The 22,593-nt window shown below is 45.5% G+C and overlaps 2 protein-coding genes across 14 annotated transcripts in view; one reads left to right on the top strand and one right to left on the bottom strand.

The window, feature by feature from the left end:
- DCAF8 (DDB1 and CUL4 associated factor 8) overlaps positions 1 to 22,593 on the top strand; it is a 65,526-nt gene that overhangs the window by 42,322 nt on the left and 611 nt on the right. For 7 of the 12 annotated variants that reach the window (XM_074262312.1, XM_074262306.1, XM_074262311.1 and 4 more), the window contains 3 exons: positions 1,935 to 2,054; positions 2,424 to 2,540; positions 16,516 to 16,827. In XM_074262312.1, coding sequence (XP_074118413.1) covers positions 1,935 to 2,054; positions 2,424 to 2,540; positions 16,516 to 16,827 — 549 coding nt within the window. Of the gene's footprint in view, positions 1 to 1,934; positions 2,055 to 2,423; positions 2,541 to 3,071; positions 4,185 to 4,372; positions 4,526 to 16,515; positions 16,828 to 18,288; positions 18,430 to 22,593 lie in introns of those variants that run through there. The other 5 variants (XM_074262315.1, XM_074262314.1, XM_074262313.1 and 2 more) reach the window with 4 other exon arrangements.
- PEA15 (proliferation and apoptosis adaptor protein 15) lies at positions 5,658 to 16,921 on the bottom strand. Of its 2 annotated transcripts, none has more exons than XM_074262323.1 (4): positions 16,763 to 16,921; positions 9,089 to 9,276; positions 8,090 to 8,245; positions 5,658 to 7,749 (listed from the first exon to the last, which is right to left on the bottom strand). In XM_074262323.1, the coding sequence occupies exons 2-4, from the start codon at positions 9,258 to 9,260 to the stop codon at positions 7,685 to 7,687; spliced, it is 393 nt and encodes a 130-aa protein (XP_074118424.1). In that variant the 5' UTR covers positions 9,261 to 9,276; positions 16,763 to 16,921; the 3' UTR covers positions 5,658 to 7,684. The 2 variants fall into 2 exon arrangements, with proteins under 2 accessions (XP_074118424.1, XP_074118423.1); XM_074262322.1 differs by having other exon boundaries at positions 9,089 to 9,271; positions 16,763 to 16,882.

The raw sequence follows: 22,593 nt of genomic DNA, 5'->3' as shown, positions 1-22,593 counted from the left end.
CTGAAATATTAGACTTCATAGCAGTATTATCTTGAAATATAACTGGAGAAGGGGCTTGAGAGGTTATCTAGTCCAGACTTCATTTTACAGGTGAGGGAAACTGACGCCTGGAGAGGTCCCAAGTCTTATTGATGCCTAAGCCAGGACTAGAAGCAGGTCTCCTGACTAGGCTTGGTCTCTGACCATAGTCTTTAAGTACATATTTTTGCTACCATTCAACTCCATAAAGGTAAGGAGGAATCCCTGGATTCTTGGTATCATTGTCTGAACTCAGACTTTCCACTCAGCCCAGTAATCCAAGACTATGGCTCTTTACATTTGCACAAAGAATGTTGGTTGGATAAAGTGTGTTATTTTAAATCATTTAGTAAAGAGATTTTAGACACACTTCACTTCTTATGAAGGGCAGAAATGCAGACCATGACAGATATTTTCTTTTGATCCCAGATCTAATCCTCCCTTCCCTTTTCCTATTGTCATGTGGTGAAATAACTGTGATTCATGTTATTCTGATCTCAGTAGCTTTGAGATCCTTACTCCCAAGATTAAGAAGGAAATCTTCTCTTGTTGTCTCTCTTTAAGCAAAGTTGAAATTGGGAAGAGCTTGTCTGAAGGGAAAGAGGCATTTGGGCAGGACACCAAACCATTTCCATTTTCCTTTGGTCATATTTCCAGTTGTTCCCCTCCCCTCCATGAGATTAGGACTTGCCTCTTTTTAACTAAAGGAGATATGAGCCAATATCCTAAGCGAGTTAGCATCTGTAGGTTAGGTTTCTGCTTCATTGCTTAGCCTAGTGTTGCTTGATTCTTCTCTGAGCCTTTTTTTTTTATAAAATATAGGTTGAAGAGTGAAGACTTAAAAAGAAACTAATAGACCTGTGATTTCCTTGGTTGTTCCTTTCTTCTCGAAACTTCTCTGGGCAACAGTGTGTGTGGTAGGGTTATTTGTAACTGAACCTAAGACTGATCCAGTGGCTGTGAGCACGAGTGTGGGGGTGGAGGGATAAATAAAGTCCATAAAGTGGTTTTAGGGCCACACTTTCCTTCCAAGTACTTTCTTTGCCCCACATCTGACTCCCAAGTTTGGAAATACCTATTTCCAAGAGACCAGCTCTCCTGCCCAGTCCTGGGAAAGAGTAATCCTGGTTTAATAGAGCCTGATATTTTCAATTTTAGACAGCAGGGGGCAGAGGAGTCTTATCTTAAAAGAAATTTTTCATGCTTTGTAACTGTACACAGAGAAGTGACCATGACAGGGTTTATAGTAACCTCATGGATTTGTCAGAATAAGGTCAAGGGGATTATGTTCTGTTGAGGTTAGCAGACAGGAGGATTTTTGGGCCTATATATATATATATATATATATATATATATATATATATATATATAGTCACAGAAAAGGACAATTTGGGTGCCAAAAGGATAATCAGCCCAATCTCTGTTCTTTGTATCTTCCTTCTTCATCAAGTAAATAATTCTTAATTGAATGTTCTTTATGTCCATTTCTGTTAGATATATTTTTTGCGGTATGGGAACCACTTGGTGAAAACTGCTAAAATAGTTTTCCTAGTCTCTGATGATTGAGACTGGATCATGCTTTTGCTGTAGTAATGCCAGTGGGGAAGAGTAGGTCAAGCGATTAACCATAGGCTTGTATTAGGATGGAGTTAAATAGGGAAAACTGGATAGATAACTCTGGTCTTCGATGTTACTACTTCAGACCCTCCTGTGTTTTTTTCATCCACATGTAGAATGAAATTAGCTTAGCTTATTGGGGTAGTTGTGACCTTGCTTCTGTCTGCCCAATTCCCTGATACTGTAAGCCTTTCTGCCAACCTTGTGAGAAAGAGGAGTCTTTGGAGAGCAGTCAGTGTTGAAGCCTAGTTTTCCTTTTCTTCACCCTGAACCAGTGCTTGTTCTTTCTTTCTTCCCAGGTGAACTGTCTAGAGCCCCACCCCCACCTGCCTGTGCTGGCCACTAGTGGTCTAGACCATGATGTCAAGATCTGGGCACCTACAGCTGAGGCTTCCACAGAACTAGCTGGCTTAAAAGATGTGAGTGACTGCTAACACAAGTTAGCTCTTTTCTTCCCATCCTCCATTGTCCTCTTCACTGGCTCCTATTTATAAAACAGGGCATCTTTCTCCTTCCTCACATTATTGCCTACACCCAAATCAATTGTAAGGGTCTCTTTTTCCATAATTGCTAAGATGAGGAAGAATCTTTTGGAAGAACCAAACCTCTTGCTGTTTAGTTCTGAACCCAGTGGCTATCTCCCCAGTAATAACCCCTCTCTATACAAGTAGTCAAGGGGTTTTCCCCAATGCAGAGATCCCACTTTAGAGGATGATACCTTCAGTCTTCCAGATCAGCCATAGGACTCTAGGCACCTCCTACTTAGGCTTTATTCTCTTGGGTTTCAGGTGATTAAGAAGAATAAACGGGAGCGGGATGAGGACAGCCTGCACCACACTGACCTGTTTGACAGCCACATGCTCTGGTTCCTCATGCACCACCTGAGGCAAAGACGACATCACCGGGTAAGTTGGGACAGGTTAGGGAAGATCTCTTCTATCCCATTGTTCCCAAGAAATTATTCTTATTGAATTGGATTTCCCTCATTAGGAGGCTTAGACAGTACTACTGAGTATTTCCTTCCCAACCCATACTCCTGTTCTGAAGAGAAAAATGGAAGGTCTCTATTGGATCTCTCTTGCCTACCCCAGCACCCTCATACCTGGCCCAACCCCAAGAGAGCCACATGATTGCATTTTCCTTCAAAAGCCCTAATGTTCTCAAACAAGAGCTGCCATGAAGAGAATTGGCACCAATGTTCTTCCCCTGCCCTAGAGGAGACGTGCTAGGAAGGGTTCTAGGTTTCTGTAACCTATTCATATCCGAAAGCTTCTAGCTTCCTCTCTGATAGGAATGTTGTTGGGAAGGGGGAAGGTGTTTGGAATCCTAGGATCCTTATCTTTTGATGACTCCTGTGGGCCCCAGTGTTCCCTTTCCTGGTTTGAAGGGCTTGCCCTGGGGGTAGTCACTAACACAACCCCTCACCCCACCAACAGCGCTGGCGGGAGCCCGGGGTCGGGGCCACAGATGGAGACTCAGATGAGTCCCCCAGCTCCTCAGACACATCGGACGAGGAGGAGGGCCCAGACCGGGTGCAGTGCATGCCATCCTGAGAGCCCTGAACTCCCTCGGGAGGGATGAGTGGTAGGGAAGGGGAGGCAGCTGGGGCCAGCCTGCCAACCTGCTCTGCTTCTCAGGGGGCATGAGGCTGTCCCTCTCCTGACCTACCCAAGGCCCTCACATTCAGCAGCATTGCACTTTGGACTTTTTGCTTTAGAAAAAGAAAGACATCCAAGGGGGAAGGACAGACCGGAGGAGGGAGACAAAGCATTAAGATGCACAAGGGGTGGGTGGGGGGTTGAGCCCAGAAATATGGTTCATGGAGAGGTGCACGGGACTCTGCAAAAATGGCCTCTCCCAAAATCTTTTCTTTCTTTCTTTCTTTTTTTTTTTTTTTTTTTTTGAGCCTGTTGTGTTAGTGTGTTTTTTTTTGGGGGGGGGGGGGCGGGGAGGGCAGTATTACTTTTTCTCTTCCTTGTTTTTTGGGGGAAGGAGCCAAGGAATCTTTGGCTGCTCAGTACCATGAAGCCAGAGTGGGAATGGAGGGACCACTCCTTCTCTGGTTTAGGTTTTTTGATTTTTTTTTTTTTCTTTTCTTTTCTTTTCTTTTCTTTCTTTCTTTTTTTTTTTTTTTTTTTTTAAAGCCTGGGAAAGTTGCATTTTCTCCTCCTGTTCCCTCCACCTCCCACCCCCTCCAATCCCTGCTTGTTCAGGGTATTTCCACTTCTGCTAGGACTCCTGCCTCTGAGCCCCAACTATCCCACTCACCTCTTCCCTTTTTGTCCTCCTTTACATATCACAGTGTTTTGCACTTGATTTTGCCCCCTTCCTTCTCCTTTCATCTTTCACCTCACCACCTAAAACAGGATGGCAAAGAGGTGGGGGAGACGGATGAGGATGGGGGGGGAGGGGGTGTGGATAGGAAGGATGTTAACTTTTCTGTTATTTTTAAGGAAATGTATGTTTGGCGGCGGTAATGTCCCTTTCCCTATCACTGTTAGAGGCCTAATTTTATATCTATAAATATATTAAAAAGCAAATCAAACTTGGATGTCATCAAGTTAAAATTATTGTCAAGGTTTAAATATATGTTCTCTATGAATGCAATAAAGGGACTGGGTTGGGAGGGTTTTAAGGAAGGGACTGGGATTAGTGATGGGGATGACAAGTGGAGTTAGTTTCCCCTTTTTGTCCCCAACATACATACCTATTTGGAGTTTTCTTTTTTGGATCCTAGGAGTCTGGAGGAGGGGAATCTCCCCAACTTTAGAGCACAGCTGCCATGAGAAATAGGCAGGGCCTCTCATTACAACTTGGATGCTATCCTTCCCTTAGACCCTGAAACCTTGCCTCTGCTCATTTTTGGTGTTTTTTGTTTTTGTTTTTGTTTTTATTTATTTAATTTTTTTTTTTTTTTTTTTTTTTTTTTTGGTGGGGTGGTGGGGGTGGTTCAGAGAATTTGTTCTCTAAGGCCCAAATGCTAGACACCCATTAGAAGCATGACTTGACTGGACCATAGAAAGGCTATCACTCTTCAAAAGCTTGTTTCTTTTTCCTTTATTCAATTAGAGTGACATAGACCTCCATATCCCCCCCACACACACACACACATCATCCAGCCCCTCCTCTCACCCCTTCCAGCAGGAGTCAGTGCTCCAAAAGAAAGGTGAGACTTTGAGACTTCACAGATTCCCCTTTCCCTTGAGGACACCAAGCAGGAGGGTTCAGCCCTATGGAAGATGACCAGTAGCAGAGAAGAGTGGCTTGGGGATGGGTCTCTTTGCCTAGGCATTTTGGTCAGGAAATAAAGAGTAATCAAAATGAGATTATGGCCCTGAAGTCTCTGGCCCTGAGTGTTCTTGCTGATCTTGCTGTGCTTCCTTCAATCCCAACTCTCCATTGAGCCCAGCCAGGGAACTTTCCTTTGGCCTAGAGTAGTAAAACTCCTCCTAGGTCTGCCCAGTTGGGGAAGATGAATTGGATAAAGATGAGTTGTACTCTTCTCTCCCTAACACTTTACCCAGTAGCTCTCAGGCCAGATGTTAATTATTCTACCCCCCTCCATGGAGGATGTGAGAGAAAACTGAGTGGTCTGAGTCCCTTATTGCTTCTAGGGTAAAGTGGGTTGGTTGGGGAATAAAGCACTCTGGAGTTTGTTGTATTTTCTCTCAGTAAAAACATTTTTTTCTGACTTTCTTTGCTGCCGTGTGTGGTATATGGGATCTTCATTGAGGGCTCTTGCCTCCCTGCTTTGTGCCTGGCTCTCTTTGACCCCTTTTTCTACCTTCAGGGATTCTTACAAGTGGCCTCAAAAGAGGTATTTTAGACTCACAAAGCCCAAACCTGAGCCTGGCACTTTGTAACTTAATGAAGCTTATGGAGGGGACCTGCTCCAACTTTACTTAGTTACCCAGACCCTTGTCATTAATAAAACCACAACCACAAAAGAGGCTGCATTTAGTGCTGTGGGACTTGCATGAATCTCCAAATTTTGACTTCTCACAGATACTCCAGAACCATAGTTTTTTCAATACAATCACCTTTATTCCAGGGTTAGAACAAGGTTGGGCACACTGCAGACAGAGGGGCACAGGGAAGTGGGGTAACTCTCACTGCAGTGCAGGATAGTGGGAGGGTGGGTTAGTATATATTTTTTTAATCTGAGAGAAATCAAGGGACAGGGAATTTTAAATGAAACTGACCCTGCCTTCATTCCCTCCCCCCCCCCAACTCTCATCGAAGGATGGGTGGCACCCCTCCAACCCCAACATTACGTACCCCCTAACATAGGAAGTAAGAGCTCACTTCTCTTCCCAATCCTACCAATCTCCTGTTGCTTTGGGGAAAAGGAGCCAGAGCCCCCTTAACTCCTAGGGAAAAGCCAGGTAGGACTAAGGGGTCTCAGGAAGGTCCTTAAGGCAAAACCGCGGAGTGTGTAGAGGTGTTTGTTAAGGCAGGTATCTGCAGCAGTGGCAGGATGGAGAAGCTGGGTATAGAAATTGGGATATTTGGGGTAATAGGTAACCTCCAGCCCTCTGGCTTCTTCCAATAGCTGACTTATCCCTCTCACTTTCTTTCTACTCTTACTTCCTCCCTAAAAGCATCACACACAAAAACCTATTCTAAATCCACTCTAGGCTTGAATGTGATTTTTTAAAAAAACTGTCTTCTATTTTAGCAGCCCTTCTATGCCATCCCACCTCCCCCCACCCCTTTCCCCAAGCTCTCTGGTCTGACCTAGACAATAAGTTAACGCTAGAAACCACAAAAGGGCAAACATGGCAGTGCGGGTTTAATATACATATATGTAGAATATATATGTACACACAGTTAGCACGGTCAGGGTAGGGAGGGGCATCTTGGGGTCCATAGGCTAGGATCAGTACTCCCTAGTGGTTTGGCTAGGAAGTGGCCACAAACCCAAGGGGACCAGGAAATGGGGCCAAGTGGAGGAGTGATCAGTGTTCCCCCTACCAAAATGAGCCAGGTCTCTTGCCTAAGGGTGCAGAATTAGTGCAAAAGAAAATACTGTCATTTGCCCCTCCCCTTAACTATTGTCTGGGGGTATCCCAAGTTTGAAGTGATAGGAGTAACTCTATGTTAGCCAATGGTGGGAACATGGTCCCTGAAAGTAGAGGATAGATTGGGATTGAAACCCGTAGGACCAAAAAGGCCCCAAATTGGAGTTTTTTTGGAGGGAGGACTGATTTGAGGATAGCCCTCTAGTCTTCCTCAGATTCATTGTGAAAGTCACTAAAGAGTAATGGAGGAACAAAGAAGGGCTTTTGCTCTCTGCTACCCTCTTCATTTTTGGCTTCCTACCAACTCTGGCTTTCAAGAGTGGAAAGCAAACAGGGGCTTTAACTTTAGAGAACTTTTATACCCATCTCAGCTGGGTGAAAAGTGAAAATTCATGCCCTTCCAATCCTGTTAGAGAATGGAGAGGGCATCATGGGGATCTGCCCTATAGCTCAGCTACAGTGCATGAATTTTGACCTCATTGAGCCTTCCCCAAATGGGGAACTCAGGTCCACTCTTGGGCCACATTGGCCTAGAACTACTACTTTTTTCTTTCCTTATGTTGTCTCAGCCCATTCAGGAGCCTTCCCAACCCGTCAACATTTTCGTTTTCCTCATCCCCATCTTTTCTCATTTCACTGGGAAAAAAAATCACCCCCGCTCTGCTCCTAGACTTTTTTGTGGGGGGCATAAAGAGATAAGGGAGTGGGACCAGGAAATGCAGGGGGAATGTGCTGATTTCTATTTGCATAGAAATAGCCCCCACCTCCCCCTGGAGTGGGGGGACTAAGACCCCATATCCTGCCCCCCCAGGGAGGGGGGACTAGTCGAGCTAGACGGACAGACAGACAGCCAGAGCGTGCGCACACACATGCGCGCGCGCACACACACAATTGGGAGTGGTTAAGACCAGGTTAGTGAATAGGTAGGGTAGAGGGTGATGGTGCAGTGCTTGCCCCTTCCCCCTCCCCAGGAGGATGGGGGTGGTCCATTGAAGATCCAACCTTCCTCCTCTTCTCCTCCTCCTCCTTCAAGCCTTCTTGGGCGGGGGAGCCAGCTTAATGATTTCTTCCTCTGAGGGCTGCCGAATGATATCTGAGGAAAAGAAGCAATGAAACCGGGGAGGGCTATGGCTATAGGACATGAAGAATGGGTTCTTAATGAGGGGAAATAAGATCCTGTATGTTTTTTTTTTTTTTTTTTTTTTGCTTTTTATTCCTTCAAGCCAAGGACTATAACCCAAGCATATGGAGGCCCAGCCCCTCTCCTGATACCCAAGGAATCCTGTGATGGGAGGGAATTAAGGATAGAGGAAAGGACAGAGCATGACTTGTATTAGTGAGAAGGAAAGTAAAAGGAAGGTAAAAGGATGTGATGGTAAAGAATACAGGAGAAGGTTGCTTACTATGGGGCTATCTCAGGTAGTGTCTTATACCTTTGTACTTCTTGGCACTAGGAATTCGGGTCAGCTTAGTGTCCAGCTCATCCTCCTCAGAGATCTTTAGCACACGGGTCCTGTAGTCAACCACCATGGTGAGCAGATCTGGTCGCCTTGAAATCTCAAAGATGTGCTCTATGTAGGAGAGGTTATCTAGAAAGATGAGGGCAAGCAACTCAGAGCTGGTTATTAAAATGCACATCTCCCCTATCTTCTGCTATGTCCCTCACTCCTCTGGGTGTTAGAGCCCAGACTGAGCATAGATAGCAAAGATGGAGAAGTTTGAAAGTAGCTCTGAAGATAAATGAATATTAAGAAGTCTAAGGGGAGCCTGGATCTCTAAAAATCATTGTAATCACTGTAATTACATTGTAGTAATAATGATGGTTCACTGTGATTTAAGGTTATTACAGAAGCACTTTCCTCACAAACATCCTTGTGAGATTATGAGAGTGACTATTTTCCCTGTCACAAAAATAAGAGAGCTGAGGCTCAAAGTGATTGACTTGTCCATAGTCACACAGCTAGTAAAGATTGGAGCCACCATTCTAATAAAGTACAGGGTCTTTGCATTGCATCCCCTCACATATCCGCAATATTAGGGATTTAATTTAAGGTAGAGAGTGGGTCAGGGTTTTCAGCTGGTCAAGAGGAGGAATTCCTGCTCCCTATATCTACACACAGTACTGTACCACTAGGTAATGCTCCACAGAAATTCCAGTGTGAAACTGCTGTATATTTGAAGAAAATTTCTCATGTAGAACTGGATAAAGTCTGGAGGGTTTAGGAGGAAGGGTAAGTAGATAAACCTGCCCCTAAATGAATACTACTTGGGTAAATCTGGCGAGCACAAGGAGGTTTTCTGATCCTCCAAGTCTTAGAAATTGATCTAAGTGTGGAGGTCTTTTGGTTATACTGAAGTTTCTAGTCTCCATCAAGGGCACGCTTTCGCAAGGGCACGCTTTCGCATGCGCACGCGCGCGCACACACACACACCTTTGTCCAATTTGTTGTGGGTCTCCAGGAAGTGAAACCAGGCACTACCAGTAGTGATCTCCTCACTTTTCTCACTTGGGATGTCTTCTTTGCAAGCAGACTTCAGCTGTTCCAGATCCTCATGGGTGATATTATCAGTCAGGTCCTGTAGGAGGGTTCCGTACTCTGCCATGGTTGAAGGTTCTGAACTGAACCAGAAAAAAGGAGTTTAGACCATGCTAACCCCATTGCCCTCACTTGGTCTGGGTGAGGCCATAGCTCTTGATTGCCTTTTGGGAATTCAGGGAAGATGGCCTTTGGCTTCTTGAGACCTTTCCCATACCCAGGATCTTCCAGGTACATGGGGGGGTATAGAGAGGGAAGAATCAGGATGTGCTTGGAAAAGAAGGCCCAAGCCTGGCAGTTTGAGGAAAGAAGCTTCTGCCCTGGAGGAGGAGCAATAGGAAGGTGGGAGGCAAGATGAGTGGGGGGAAGGGACCACAAAGACACACCCCTTTCCCTATTCTCCATTTTTCCTTCCCCCCTCCCTCTTATCAGTAACCCTGGCAACTGTTCCCTTAAGACGGAGGCGGTTACCATGACAACCTAGCTTCTGACTTTCTCACCCACCGTCTACTCTATTCCCCCCCTCCAAAAAAAAAAAAAAAAAAAAAAAAAAAGCCTAACTACTGAGAGTGGCTAAAAGGAAGGCTTTATGAGGGGGATATTCAGCATAGAAACCCAAGAATCGCAGTTCCTAACCTCTTCTAAAGGAACTTGGGCCCCCTTTCTCTGTCAGAGTAGTATTCCCTCAAAACAGGGTAAGAAAGTCCTTTCCCACTGAGATCTGCCCTAGAAGCTCTTGTTGCAGCCCCCTCCTCAATGAGTCACTTTTGGATGGAAGCCTGTTACTTTTTCTTCCCCCCCTCCCATTATGGTCCCTCTATGTTTAATACTGCATTCAGCCCCAAGGGGGAAGGCAGGGAGCAGTGGTCCCTTCATCTCCTCACTCACCCCCCCTGCAGGGTCTTTTCTCTGCTCAGACTGGCCCATAGCTCCCACTCACCCTTTTTTCTCCCAGGCTTTGTGGTCCTTTGTACATCCCCCTCGCCCAGGAATACCAAGCGGCTAGTGCTGGCCCCCTGCCCAGTTCCCAGGCCGGCTGGGTGGCATTGGGGGTAGGGCAGGGAGTAGGATTTCTAGGGTGATATCAGAATAGAGGTGGGGATAGACTAGACCCACACCATCCTTTTCGGGTCAGCCTCCCTTATGTCTAGTTTGTCTTATCTCCCCCTCCAATACATCAGGAGTTTTACCAATTCTGACCTCTTCAAGTTTTTGTCCAGCTCTGAACCTGTCATGATTTACAGGATTTGGGGTCAGAAGATCCAGGTTTGAGTTTGAACTCTGCCACTTGCTATCTACGACCATGGGCAAGTACCTCTTTAGTGTTAGTTTCCTTTGTAAGTTGAAGGAATTTAATTCAATGACCTCCAAGGTTCCTTCTACCACTAAACCTATAACCCTATACTCTCCTGCCTGGGTCTTCATGTTGTCCTTATCTCCAATCTTTATCCACTGAAATGCATTGTTTCATTCTCTGAGAACTCTAGTTTCAGAGATGGAGAGAACAAGGACCAGATTTAATTTAAGCTTCCCCTAGATTTTCATATCTCTTTTATTGAGAAATACAAATAAGGGAGGAAGAAGGTAAGGACATTAACACTGACCTTGAGAGGAACTAGGTCTGTAGTAGGATGCAATAAAGTTAAAACATTTGGGAGAACTCTTACTTTTGCAGGTGTGAATCCCTCTTGAGATTAGCCTAGAAATAGCAATGACTAGTGGGAGGGTGATATACCAGATGACCACAACTTATTCTCCTCCTAACAGCCTTCTCCAAATTGAAGTTATCCACAAAATGACATTTTCTTAACATGCCCCTAGCACTCTTGTACCCTACCAAATTTTACCCTTCTATTCTGTCAAATATAAAACACATTTCCTGGGTCGTAAGAAAATTGAGGGCAGACACTGGACATATTACAATAAGGAAGGATATTGAAATTCCCATTCTCAGTCCCCCTGCTCAGACTAGGAAAAACAAGATTCCCTCTCTAGGGCAGGCACTGTGACACAGACACAAAAGCAGAGTCAAGTGCGTCCCACATTGAGCCTCAACAACCCAGGCATACAAACTCAATACTTTTCATACCTAGGTGCAGTCAGAGGTGCCCAGCAGTGGCTACAGGCTCTAGCTGAGCTTAGAACAATGCTCTCTGCCTGTCAGCACCAGGAACTGTCTCCACCCAGAAATCTAGGTCACAGCCAGCTAGCTCCTGTGCTGCCCAACCCCCCTCCCCAGGGACAGACAAAATGGGTGGGATGGAAGATGATGGGCAGAACAAGGTGTGGGGAATAGGGCTGGACAAGGATGGGATGTGGGAACTGAAAGAGGTGAGGAAAAAAAAAAAACAGGTCACCCAACATGCGAAAAGTAACTTTGCTTTCTCCCCAGTTCAGAAGGCAAGAGCACCCTTGAAAGGTTATATATGGGCCAAGGTGGGGGGGGGGGAAGAGTCTGACACGGAGGAAAAATGGGTGTGTGCTACATATATCTGGGTAACTAAGCTCATTTTCATGAGTGTCAGTTGATCATCTTGACAGTCATACTCTGTGTGGGTATGTGTCTGTCTGAAGAGAAGTTATGAAGTCACAGGTGTTGTGTGAGATAGATGTATAAGGGAATAATTTATGTAAGATCCAAACCCACAAGGAGGAGGGTACCTCAGAGAGCTGAGAATGGGGCAGTGTGTGAGCACTCGAATATCTGTATTTGGCACTGAGGTCAGAGAGAGGAAAAGCCTAATGGGATGAAAGTTGGAGTGGATACAAAAAGGAGGGGAGGGTGCCTATAAGAGCAGAGAAAAACTCCAGTCTTACTATGACAACTGTGCTACCCCCATTTTGCACACAATTATAATAGCAGGGATTCCACAGTGCCTCGAAGTACTTGGGCAACAGGAGGGATGGAGGTAAGACTTCTGGAAAACCCAGGAAGCTACAGCCAAGGTGTCTTCCCTCCCTGAAGTGAGGTTGGGGGGCAGAGAGCACAAATAGATTCCTAGAATTGGTAAGGATGGAGTAACTTCAGAGGTAATGTCCAATCTTCTCATCTGGGACTCCCCAAGGGGACCCATCCCTGTGGAGCAGGGCTCTTGTCCATCTTCTCAACATGCCCCCAATCTCACTGCTTCCTGTACTATACAGTCCAAGTACACTAATAAATGAGTTCCAAAATTATGGGCAGGATTGCTCTTTATAAAGCTAAATTCTAGGACTCTAGCACATCCAAACACAGGGTTTAATCTGGATTCTGACCCTCTGTAGTTCTCTGCATGATCCTGGCTGTTAACCATTTTCTCTCTGTTCACCTTTCCCACACTTAAGCCAGTGTCTCATGAGGTTTGAGGGCAACTCTGCTCGTCTCTACTATGAGGAGTCATTCTTCCAATGTTGACTAGCATAGTGCTGTAACAGCACCATACTGGCTCTGGGTGGAGGACAGGATACGAGGCAGGAACCCGGAACCAGAGCAGGAAGTCTCCTTCCTTCTGTGCTCATTCTCCCGACTCCTTACTGTTTCCTTAATCCTTCCTTAGTTCTTTCCTCACCTCCCTTTTCTCTCTTGCTTCTAGGGTTCTCCAGAGGTAGATCCCAAATCCAATTTGCTTAGTCTAGGCCACCCCAAGTTAAGGGTTAAGAGGGAGGGGGAATAAATATTTTAGTAAATGCTTATCAGTTACTGATAAATTGGGATGGGAGTTGCTCAGCTATTAGGAGGGGAGGAATAAGTCTAGTACTGAAAGCAAAGGCTGAGGCAGGGGTTTCCTAGAAGACTGAGGGAGAAAAAGATAGGACTAGGAGATAAGTAAGGGAGATACTTTGAGAAGAAGGCACTGAACACTCTTGGGAAGAATAAAAAGATTAGCATGGGGGCACAAACCAATAATGGTCACTAAAGGAATATCTACACACTTTAAATGAAGTTTGAACAAGTCACTCTCGATTATTTCCTCATTTGTGAAAAAAGAAAAAGTTGGCTTATATGATCCATCACAATCGTTGCCAGGTCTAATTCTGTGATCCTATGATTTTCTCCAAAGCCAGAGTGCTTAAATCTGCTTTATCTCCTGCCTGTCTGTGGGTTTGGGGTGATGATCACATTCACTACTGGAAATGGAGACGTGACTGAGTATATGAGGAGTTTCGTCAAAAAATGGGGAAAGATTCCAAATTATTACTGATTTTCATCACACCTAGCACTGGCAAACCCACATTTTAGGTGTCATGTAAAAAGGAAGGACTGTAGGCCCTAAATATCCCCAGGATTTCATCTTTTGAAAGCTCAACAAAGTCTCCTACCCTAAATAACTCCACATTCCCAAACTCTGCTATCCACTCCCCTTCTTTCTTCCCACTTCCTCTTCTCTTCTTCCTCCCCCTTCTTCCCCCCTCCTCCCCCAATGAATATCTGGTGCCAAATTCCCCAATAAGCTCAGGATAATGCAGTGGGAGTCAGAGGATTAGGAGGCCCAACCTTTGCCCTCACATCTGCTTTAACTGCCCCAGCACTGGGCACTGGTGCCAAGGGAGAAGCTCTTCTGCACATAGACAAAGGCAGTGAAAAAATGAAAGATGGAACCATGGTTGGAGAAATGGCTTATCGGTGATTTGAAAGGCTAAATCTTTGAGTGTTGGTATTCCCACTTGTCCAGGGAGGGACAAGAGTAAGGGAATGGCTACCCAGAATGGAACGTACTCTTAAGAAATGGTGAATATGGGGAATTTAGAGAAGCATAGGAAGATATGAACTGTGAAATAAGCAAAGTTGGGAAAACAAAACAATGCGATGCAACAATGGAAAGTGGGAAAAACAATAGAAACAACTGAAAGAACAATGGGAAACTGTCAAGATTATGACCTAGTTTGGCTTAAAAAAAAGAGAATTTGCCACTTTTCTCTTGGTGTGGAAACTTGCATATAATGCGTCACTTAGCTGCTCAACTTTTTTGTTTGTTATTTTTAGGGATGATTTTTAGGATGATTCCCAGGGAAAGGAGAAGGAAAATGGATATTTTGGGAAATGCAGGTGATATAAAATTTTAAAAAAAAATTTAAGTGTGAGATGGTAAAGGAGAGACTGATGAGATAGGGTAAAGATCAAAAGGCATTTCTTTGTCATGCTCTGAAGGAAAAAAATTTTAATGAACAGAGTGCTTTACATCAATTATTAAACTATTAATAGAATGTAAAGCTCTTTGAGGACAGATATTTCATTCTCCATTGCCTAGTATAGGAGCTGGCACATAGCAGGTACTTAAAAAATCCTTGTTGAATTATCAGTATTTAAACTTCTGGGCTTGGAAGTCTATCTTTTCATTGCTTCTATCTACTCCTCGAAGATGGAAGAACCGAGTCCTGGAGAGGGACCAGGCTAAAGAATACTCAAGATAATTCATATTCACTTTCCCCCCCTAACTTCCCCATCTCTGCCTTATGTCAACTTTTTAGTATCTCTCTATTCCCCTTTTCTTTCCCTTCATTTCTACCCTCCATTCATGTCTCTCCTTCTCCTTCCCTGTGTCCTCTTCCTTCCTTTTTCCTTATCTTAATGTGTCTCTTTCTCCTCTTCTTTTGTGCCATATTCCCTCCTCCTCCTAGGCACATATCTGGGTTGAGATTTGTCCCTCCTTCCATGACTCTACCCTTCCTGGTAGGGGGCAACAGGTACTTGGAATTCCTAGAATTTCCTCTTCAAGTCTCTCTCCTGCCAGGTCCATGACTCAGTGCCCACTGTGGTCTAATCTTCCTTGTCCCAAGGTAAGAAGGAAGATAATTAATCAACCTATCCATGATGCAGTGGTGTGTGTGTGTGAGAGATCAGTGATCTTGTCCAAAGGAGAAAGTGTTTCTTAGGGTTACTGTGTGTATGTATGATAGTCTGTTTGGAAACCTGCCTATGTGGGCTTATATGTGAATGTGAAGTTGACTAGTACAGTCCCTTATACATTTGAGAGTGACTTTTATAAATGTACATATGTCTAAAATGCTCCATCCCTCCCCAATAGGAGGTTGGGGTGAAGAGGTTTCCCTCACTGGCCTTCACCATACTGGGTCCAGAGCAGCAGGCAGTGGAGGGCACAGCTGGCAATTTCCCCAAGTGTGTTTAACCACAAAGGGAACTGGCAATTAAAGTGATTATGGCTCTGACAACCCTGGGGGCTTGAGACACACGAACTGCACAGACAGTCTTTCCTCAACTCCCTTGCTTTCAGATATTTGGAGGGAGAGAGGTATGAGGTGATGTCAGTGTCTACCTTTATCACTCTCCTACTTGATCTCTCATTTTGTCTCAATGTTTTCTGTCTCTTATTCTCACATTCCCCTCATTCTTTCTGACTCCCTCTCCATCTCTGACTGACTCATACTTAGTCTCTTCCTCCTCACCCCACCCCCTTCCTACTCTGACCGCTGCACTCACTGTAGGGGGCCTCTACCACTCCAGGTTCTTCAAACTTCAGACCGGAGACCACCAGGTGTCCACACCTTTACTTCATAACAGAGATTTCCAGTCAACTCACTCATAGCATTTTGCCCCACCCAGTCCCTGGGTGGATAGGAACCAAGATTTTTCTCCCATCCTCTGCTTAAAGCTTTAAACAAGGGGAACAGAGGCACAGGGTTGGATGAAGCTGCTCAGCAAGTCAGGCCAGGGCGAGGACCAGTGGCCCTTCCACACCCCAGGCGGCTGTCCTGTTATAGATCCAGCCGCCTCGAAATCTCCAATCCAGTAGTTCTACTCCTGTGGGGGTGGGAGTGAGTAAGAGAAAACGCAGAGCATCCAGCCAGGCTCCTGTGTGTGACTGTGTTTATGTGTGAGAATCACATCCGTATGTCACCATTACAGCGTATCATTTCTGTGTTAACTGATTCCCAAATAGCCCCCTTCCCATTTATACAGGGGGTCTCCCTGTCCAGTCAGGTACAGATTGCAGGAAGTTGAAGATATCAGAAGCTTCTGTTCCTTAAACATAACCCCCTCCCATGTTCCACCTAACCCCCACCCCCAAAAACAGGCCCTCGGGAGCAATACGAGGACCTCCAAGCAAGAATCCACTTTGATCTCTCTCCAAGGACAAGGGCTTGAGGTCTACTGCCCCTGAACCTCAAAGGAGGGAGAATCAGTCAGCACTTGGAAAAAGAGTCTGGAAGGAGAGGGGAGAGAAGGGGAGGAGAAGGGAGGGTGAGAGAGCTGGGGGGAGGGGTGCGGCCGAGGCCGGGTCCAGAGTGGAGAGGAAGGAGGGGCGGGGAGCCGGAGCTGGCCAGGGCCGAGGGCTGGGCGGGAAGCGAGCTCCATCCTAATCCCGGCCCCGCTCTGCCTCCAGATGCTGAGTCCGGGGGGAGGGTGGGGGAAACGTGCCGCCCCTCCCCTCCAGCTCCGGGATGCGCCCAGGGACGCGCGCGCTGGTTGCAGCAGCAGCCGGACCCGAGCCCACAGCATGGCCCGCGAGTGCCAGACCTCCGCGCCCCACACCACAGTCTGGCCGCCGCGCCCCCCGCCCGCCCGCCCAGCCAGCAGACGTGCCTGCGCCCCTTCCCCCGGGACCCGCGTCTCTGCCTGGAGCCTCGTACCTCTTCAGAGCTGGGCGCGCAGGGGCCGGGCCGGGCCGGGCACTCGGGACTGCCCTGATTCCTGACCAGCCTCGGGAGCCGCCGCCACCGCCGCTGCCGCCGCCGCCGCCTCTTCCGCTGCTGCCGGAGCCCGAGCCCCAAGCCCAGCGCCGCCTCGCCCCACCCGGCCGGCCCGTGATGTCAGAGCCGGGGAGGGGCGGGGGGCGGGAGCGGCCGCCGCGGGGGCGGGGGCGGGGGCCGGGGCTTTGGCCGGCCGCGCGGAGCTGGGGGAGGGGGGCGTCCGGCGTCGGGGAGCTCTCCGGCCCCTCTCCCGGAGGTTCGGATACGAGCCCTATTCAGCTGCCCCGCCCCCTTCCTCTACTCGGCACTCAGTGCTCTGCCTGCGGCTGAGAATGGAAGGAGCGGAAAGTGTAAACCGTCCTTCTAGCCCCCTTACTCCCCACTCTCTGGAAGCCACCGCGGGAGACTCAGGGTTCTTCCCCCTTCACGGAGATCCGAGTGCCTTGGGCTCCCCGCTCTTCCTTTCCTCCTTTGACAGTCGGAAATGTCTCCGCCTTCCCTCGGCCTCAGTTTCCCCGAAGTGTAGGAGAAAAGCAGTGGGGGTGGGGCGGGGGGGCCTGCGGTTTTCGGAAGTGACCTATTTTGCTTTGTCTCCTGGGCTGGGGAGCGGGGGGAGGGAGAGCATTCCTTAATCTCCCAGTTTATCTCCCTCCGCGTCCCGATTCCGCGTGTTTGATCCCAGGAGCACTTTTGTGCCCCGTCATTCCTCCTAGATAGCCTTTCGTTTTCCTAAAATGAAGGGTGTGGGCTCCCCAAAATGAGGAAGGGGTGGGGTTTCAGAAAGATCTGGAAAGACTTATATAAACCGATGCAAAATGAAACGAGCAGAACCAAGAGAATGACTTACCCAGAGACAGCAACATTGTAAAACTAATCAACTGGGAGACACTTAGTAACTCTTAACTACACAATGACCCAGCGCCGTTCCAAAGGACTCGTGGTGAAAAATGCTATCCACCTCCGGATAGAGAACGGGGGAACTCGGAATGCAGACTGGAGCTTTTTTTTTCTCTTTTTCTTCACATGGCTAATGCGGAAATTTGTTTTGCATGACTTCATATTTGTAAGGGGTTTTGTATTTCTTGCCTTTCAATGGGCGGGGGAGGGGTAGAGGAGAGAAAAAAAAATCTAGAACTGAAAATAAAACTGAATGGGAAAAAAAGCAGGGTCTGGGGTCTGGGCCAGCAGTAAGCCAATATAGGCCAATAGCTTTGCAAAACAACAGTTTAGGAGCTACTATTATGTTGCTGAAAGAATGAAGTCGTAGGGATGGGTCTGGCCCTGCCAAAGTCCTGGGCTGGTGATTCTCACTTCCCCCAAAACCCTCGGGGGTTTCCTGGGTACTCTAAACCAAATAGAGCGAAATGAAAAAGGAATAAGGAAGTGGCTGTCCCCCCATTGATACTGACTACTCCCCTCCTCCTCTTTGGGTTTCTCATCTCCCGGCAATATTTGTTTTCCTCAAGGAAGAGGAGGCACTTATTAGGACGGTTCCAGACCCCGCCTTCTCTACATCAATCAGGCTTCAGGTAAAAGAGACCAGCTATCGCAGCTCTGGGAGGAATCCCTTCCGGGGTTCAGGCTGAGACCCAGACCCGGCCTTAAAGGTAGGCAATGTAGAGCCTTACCAAGAGTATAACTCACCACCACTTTTTTTTTTTTTTTTTTTTTTAAAGGAATACATAGTTAATTTAGGCAGCTAGGTGGCGCAGTGGATAGTGCACTGGGCCTGGAGTTCGGAACACTTCCTGAGTTCAGATTTGAATTCAGATACTTAATAGCAATGTCTCCTTGGGCAAGCCATTTAACCACATTTGCCTCAGTTTCCTTATCTGTAAAATGAGCTGGAGAAGAAAATGGCAAACCACTCTAGTATCTTTGCCAAGAAAAGCCCAAATGAATCATAAGGAGTCGAACGTGAGTGAAAACAATTCAACGACAGAGATATTTTAATGTCAGATATTATTTTATATAATATTTATATCATTTACACAATATTTTATGGCATTATCATGTGTTTCAGGGGACAGGAACAAAACCAGACCACAAAAAGAGGTGTCCTTTTTAGGCCGCTCCGAAATCTAACTTAGGTTTTTGCTCTACATGTGTCTTCCTTTGTCAATTTGTCAATTTGATTTCCTCATTTGTCTATTAATTCTTCTGTCATTACCCCCTTACCGGATCATCGACTTAGTAACTTGATCACATGGGACAACTTGATTCATTGGGGGAAAAAAAAAAAAACCAAAAAAAAAAAAAACAATGGATTTGGAGATCCTGAAGTACCCAAGTTTGACTATTGGCTCTGCTACTCACCTCTGTCATGTTGGGCCGGTCATTCTGGGGCTTCCCCACCTGTGAAATAAGGGGCTTGGTTTCTAAAGTCCCTTCCACTTCTGCTTATAATTATTCGTTCTTTCCTTGAATCATGAATCTTTAGCACTATAAATGACGGTAGAAGTCATCTAGTTCACCCCCTTCTCTTACATAAAAAGGAGGAAACAAAATCACTGAGGCAAGTTGGTAGCAGAGAAGGAAAGTAAACCCACGGACTGATTTCTTGTCCAGTGTTCTTGGCTTGCAAGAAGAGTCTTTAAATGTGATTAAGACTCCTGACTTTTGAGGCCCCTTCTGGAGCTGAGATTCTCAGATAAAAATATCTGATCTATGGTTATATTGTGAATCCCAGAAACCTCACTTCTTGTAGAATCTTCTAGACTGACCAGTAGAATGTAGAAACTTCCTCGGGGTCTTAGACCCAATCAATCTTGATGACACAAAAATTTTTCATTCTTGTCCCTCCCACACAGTCACTACTCCAGTTATGATAAACAGAGGAGGTGGCTAAGAGTTCATTAAATAAGAGTGTTGCTGGATGTCTTTGCCCTGTGCTTTCTTCTTGTTTGTCTCTCTCACTGCACCCCCACCAGCTTGCATCTGACTCAAACTGTGCCCATTTTCACTTCCCCTTCCCACTTGTTACAGAATCCAATAGAATGTTTTTCACTCCACACCAACCCAGCCCTGACCTCCCTTGCTTTCCTTGAGTAAGTAGAATGTAAGCTCCTTGAAGGCTGAGACTGTTTCATTTCCTATCTTTGTAACCCCAGCATCTTTGAGATGAATGAATGCATACATGAATGAATGAATTTGATATAATTGAAATAGTGTTTTAGGAGGGATTAAGTTGGTGACTTTTGTAAAGGATAAGAGCCAGAAATCATGCCTCTGCATGCCTTGGAGAGACAGTATGTTGTAGTATAAATCACATCAGCCTGGGAATTAGGAAGTGTAGGTTCCTCTGCCACTTTTACAAGAACAAACTGTGTGATGTTGGGCAAGTGACTTCCGAATCTGGACCTCAGTTTATTCATCTGTACAATTAGGAGCTTGGAAAAAATGGACTCTAAAATTTCTTCTAGGGCAGCTAGGTGGTGCAATAGATAGAACACTGAACTCAGAGTCAGAAATATCTAAGTTCAATTTGGCTTCAGATACTAGCTGAGTTGCCTCAGTTTCCTCATCTGTAAAATGAGCAGGAGAAAGAAATGGCAAACCATTACAATATCTTTGCCAAAAAAATCCAAATGGGATCATGATGAGTCGGACATGACTAAACAATAAAAGGTCCCTTTCAAGTCTAACATTCTATTTATTATCCCATAATTATTTCAACAACCTCCTGGCTGATCTCCCTGCTTCTAGATTCTCTTTCCGCTGCCAACTTAACCTCCCCTAAAACATCACTTTTATCCTGTCAGTTTATTCATTTATTCAGCAAGTAACTATTAAGTAGCTGTGGGGTGCCCGGAAATGTCTTAGATTGGTACTGCACAAAAGTTTCAGCCCCTCAAGAAGCTTACATTCTATGGGGAAGAATATGAGAGTGGTTGTAGTACAGTGGAAAGAACTCTGGATTTGGAGTTCTAAGATCAGAGTTAAAATCTTGATTCTGCTGTGTCACCTTTTGCCTCAGAAAAAAAAAACAACAAAAAAAACCTTGATTCTGTAATTCATTAACTTTGTGAATTTAGAAAAGTCATTCCCCTCTTGGGATCTTATTTTCCTTATGAGTAAAATGATGGAATTGGGCTGTTGTTATTTAATTGTGCCAGACTCTAGGTTTTCTTGGCAAAGATACTGGAGTAGTCACTATTTCCTTCTCCAGTGTGTCCCCATTTTACAGATGGGGAACTGAGGCAAATTAAGTGACTTGTCCAGAGTCACACAACTTGTAAGTGTCTGAAGCTGGATTTGAACTCAGGTTGTCCTGACTCCAGCAGATAGAGTACCTAACTACCCCAGCTCCTTATCTAGAGTTGGACCAGATGTCTACAATCCTTTCCAACTCTAAATTTATGAGAGGAGCCGGGGCACGTTATAAGTACAGAGATGTCTTAACAGGGGCCACTGAGAATCCCTGTGGGCCCCATCCTGAATTAATTTTAAAATGTGATATTATCTATCTTGTATTTTTCTTGTTTTGTTAAATATTTCTTCATTACATTTTGTTCTGATTTAATCTGGAATGATGGGCGCTGCATGCAGCTCTGAAGGTTGCAAGGAGATCTGGCCTCAGAGTCAGCAAGATCTCAGTTCAAGTCTCACTTCTGACTCATAGCAGCTATGTGATCCATTAGAAATCATGTAAACTTCTTACCAGCAAAGGCAACTAAGGCTGTAAATTGCACAGAAGTTAAAATTCCTTTTTTTGGTGCTCTATGCACCGGTGAAATCTCAGGTGGAAGATATAGATGTCAATACAAAATAATCTGGGGGTTGGAAAAAAGAGCCTTAATAACCTGGGGAGGTCAGTTTTGGGCAGTTTTTAAGAGTTTAACATGAGAAAAGAGCTCTTCCTGTGCATGGGAGACAGCCTGGACAAAGAAAGGAGATTATTTGCTTTGTAGAGGCAACAAGTACCAGTTTGTCTGCAACATACAATGCATGAGAAAGTAATAGTGGGACTTCCTTTTGGACAGATAGATTAGAGTTAGATCATAGAGGTCATATTTGAACTTAGGTCTTCTTGAGCAGAATCCAGAGCTCTATCTATTGGCCTTCTTGAACAGAGCAGCAACATGCTCAAACCTATGATTTAATAATGTCAGTGTGATAGCTACTAGAAAAGATTTAATGCAGGGAAAACTATTAGAAATAATGCTAATAGTAGTAGTAGTGTAGGTTAGAGGTGACAAGAACCTGGTGGAGAGAAGGGGATTTCTCTGCTTACAAGTTCATGTCCAAACTCTTTAGGCTGGCATTCTAGGCCATGCATAATCTGGAGTCCAGCCTGCCTTTACAGTTTCATCTCGTGGTATTCTGCTGCTAAGATTCTCTGCTCCAGTAATCCTGTTCTTCTCTGACAACTGACAATCCAACCTTCTGCTTAATTTCATGTGGTTTTTAGCCCCTACATAGAATGTCTTCCCTCATCAAGGTCCAATACCATCTCTTCCGTGAAACCTTCTGGTACTATTTCCTACTCTTTTCCTTCTTACAGATCAAAATACTTAAGAGTTAGAAGGGACCTTTAGCATCATGTTGTTTATTTTGAGCACACTGAGGCCCACAGAAGTGAGATAATTTGCTTAGGCATATGCAGGAGGGAACATTTGGGATTTGAATTCAGGACTGCTGGTATGCAAGTTGGCTCAATATACTACCACACCTTACTGGCCTTTGCCTAGATTAAATCAGCTGAGCTAGCAGACCACAATAGGCACTTAATTAATTTACACAGATAATCTCTGAGTTGGAAGTATTTTTGG

Source organism: Sminthopsis crassicaudata, chromosome 4 (genome assembly GCF_048593235.1).
Source record: "Sminthopsis crassicaudata isolate SCR6 chromosome 4, ASM4859323v1, whole genome shotgun sequence".
NCBI lineage: Eukaryota > Metazoa > Chordata > Mammalia > Dasyuromorphia > Dasyuridae > Sminthopsis > Sminthopsis crassicaudata.
The sequence above is the reverse complement of the archived record's forward strand: the minus strand, read 5'-3'. Positions and strand labels throughout refer to the sequence as shown.